At 55.1% G+C, this 2660-nt stretch overlaps 1 protein-coding gene across 1 annotated transcript; it reads right to left on the bottom strand.

Moving 5' to 3' along the window:
- Positions 1–616: 616 nt before the first annotated feature.
- Pmar_PMAR011456 (hypothetical protein) lies at positions 617–1792 on the bottom strand (the record flags this gene model as incomplete). Its single annotated transcript, XM_002771936.1, has 1 exon — positions 617–1792. The coding sequence occupies one exon, from the start codon at positions 1790–1792 to the stop codon at positions 617–619; it is 1176 nt and encodes a 391-aa protein (XP_002771982.1).
- Between the last annotated feature and the right edge of the window lie 868 nt (positions 1793–2660).

Raw genomic sequence — 2660 nt, 5'->3', positions numbered from 1 at the left:
TCTGCCAAGCTCTTGGCGAATTTTTCTGGGGCTCGGCTAGTGGGGGATATTGTCCCGGAAGGGTGCATGCCCCTCCATTCCTGAAGCCCTCAGTTTCTCCTTGAGCTTCTTCGGTGAAGCATCGTCCAGTCTCCTCTAGGTGCTTTTCGATGTATGTCTCGAGGGGAGGGCCTGGAGCGGCCGATCTTTCAGAGGTGCTCGTTGACGATTTTAGCCCCGGTGTAGCGTGGCCGGCTTGGGGCCAGATTTTACCTGCGGGCTTGATACTCGACACCGATATGAGCCACGAACATTACGTTGGTGTGACGCCTTGTCCTGTTTTTGGCTTGTGCTGCATGCCTGATCGCTCGTAAGGGACCTTGTTGTGGACATCGTGCTATATGAGTTCGAGTGTCGGGAGGGCGTATCGCATTGTTGCGCCGCCTCGGTTCCTGACAAGCATATCACTGCGAGTGACTTTAGGCGTGCTTGCTCGGCGATGAACTATGCAAAGCTCAACATAAGTACGACGAGATAAAGAAACAGCTTGCCTATATAGGGCAGCAGACACAAGCTTAAGCGGCATGTTCGGGGCCTGAGACCCATGCGCTGAACCACTACGAGCGGTTCAATTCGCTCATTCCTCCTTAGTAATGCGCTTAGAGTTGGATGATCTCTCACCTTGACGCCCGCGACTTCTATCATGCCTGTATTTGCAGTTGGAACCATAGTGGCACTTCCCGCGCATGTACAGCCTGCATGGTTCGTCTCCACGTTGATGGCTCCGAGGCCGATTAGTAGAGCTGGCCGAGCTTGCGAAAGAAACACTGCGGCCTTCGGCTCGGCAAGCGGCCAAAATATCGGCTTGGCCGGAAGCTAGTCTCTGGCCCAAAGACGAAGCGTCATCGTATCCACCACGGACAGCTTCCAACCTCATACCCAAGTCGGCAGACCGTATAGTGTGAACTGAAGTTTTCTCGCCCACCTCGAAAAGCCTCGCCATGTATATGAGGCCCTCTGTGGGAGTCATTTTCCCGAGCATGGCCGCAGACAGACAAAAGCGGGTGATACAGGCACCCACGTGGGCAGCTTCGCATTGATAGGGAGCTCGTGGGAGACCTATATCTTCTAGATTGACGGACTTGCCAAGGGGATCGATGACGAGTCTCTTCTTCTTGGAGAGTGGTCCGGGCTCGTCGCACTCCGCCAAACGCACCAATTCATTCTTCTTGATCTTGCTCAGCACTTGGCCATCGACGGTGAAGCGACCTGGTATAGCCATGCCGTATTTTGCCTTGAACTTCGACTGCAGCTTTGCCACAGAATCTGGCCCCAAACCACTCTCGGATCGAGTGTCATCCGCCTTTCTTTTGAGAGAGTGAAGCGCACCGCAGTTGCGGCCGACGGCCTTCAAGAAAATCAAGTTGGTTCTGTCGGACAACAGATGAGCGAGCTCTTTGCAGCTGGTGTCGTCGAGGAGTCCGATCATGCTTTTGGTGACGAGGTTCTTGGACACCAAGAGAGAGGCGACATCAGCCTGAGCCCCAGATGGGAGGTTGTCACGGATGTACTCGGACACGTTATCAGGAAGCTTTTGCAAGATGCTATCCAGAGCAAGCGTACAAGCATCGGCCTTGTCAACGCTTGAAGCCACCTCACTTAGAGCTTCCTCATCATCCGACTGCTGGTCGGGGTTGCCGAGCTCGTGGGGTTGCACGATCTTCTTAGCTAAGGTTGACTTGGTCTTCTCGGCTAGAGGGGGAGTGGTCTCGTCGGTGTTGTCCACGCGGGCCTTCTTAGGAGAGTCGGTCATAGGAGAAACGAGCCTTGAGCAAAAAGGGCGTAGAGCTGTGAAGGCAGGGCAGAGACGGCACTCGGGCTGGTAAACCCTCAACTCGAAGCCACGCTCATGAATGAACTGTGAACGGAGTTATGGTAACTCAGCTACCGATCTTGAGCAGAGCTCTGCTGCGAGATGCGGCCTGTAGCCAGGCCGGAGCCGATGGGCCGTTGCCAGCCGCGGACAGATGGATCATCTGTGCATACCGAAGCCGCGTGCGATCGGCTGTGCGTCTGTGGTCTGTGCAGACCGCGCCATGCGCTTCTGACCAACGGGTCAGGTCGAGCCACCCTCGTAAGCTTAGAGGGGGAGAAATGCCCCGGGCGTTACGCCCACCGCAATGATGCGTAGCATTAAGCAGACTGTAGGCAAGTGGGGGCTTCTAGCTTGAGGGAAGGCGTTGCGTGGCTTGGGAACGACTCTAGCACGCAGACGAGATCTGCGCAGTCTGCTTCCCGGCACCAGTCTTCCCGAGACTGCGATGAACTGGATTAGAATGGCATAAGTTAGTCATTGATTCTAACTGTGATAAAAAGGAGCAAGCGGAAAGGGAGGATCCGAACTCGTGTCCGCAAGTGAGAATCAAACAGGCGGGCCCGGCTCATTCGAGGGGGCGGACGACTGCTAGAAACCTCATGGCACGATTTAGCTGGCCTACACGGCCTTTGCCAGGAAACCTCCGCTGCATTGAGCAAAATGACAACACTGTTCACGCGGCACTCTGATCTGCAAGCTATTCCTAATGCGTGCATACGTGGTGCAATCTTGCACGCGTGCGCTGTGTGTCGACTGTCCCTTTTTGGCAGCGGAGCGACGTGTGTCTCGTTTCCGGAATTTAACT

This window comes from Perkinsus marinus, assembly GCF_000006405.1.
Source record: "Perkinsus marinus ATCC 50983 genomic scaffold scf_1104296962224, whole genome shotgun sequence".
NCBI lineage: Eukaryota > Perkinsozoa > Perkinsida > Perkinsidae > Perkinsus > Perkinsus marinus.
Note: the sequence above shows the minus strand (reverse complement) of the source record. Positions and strands in the feature narration are given on the sequence as shown.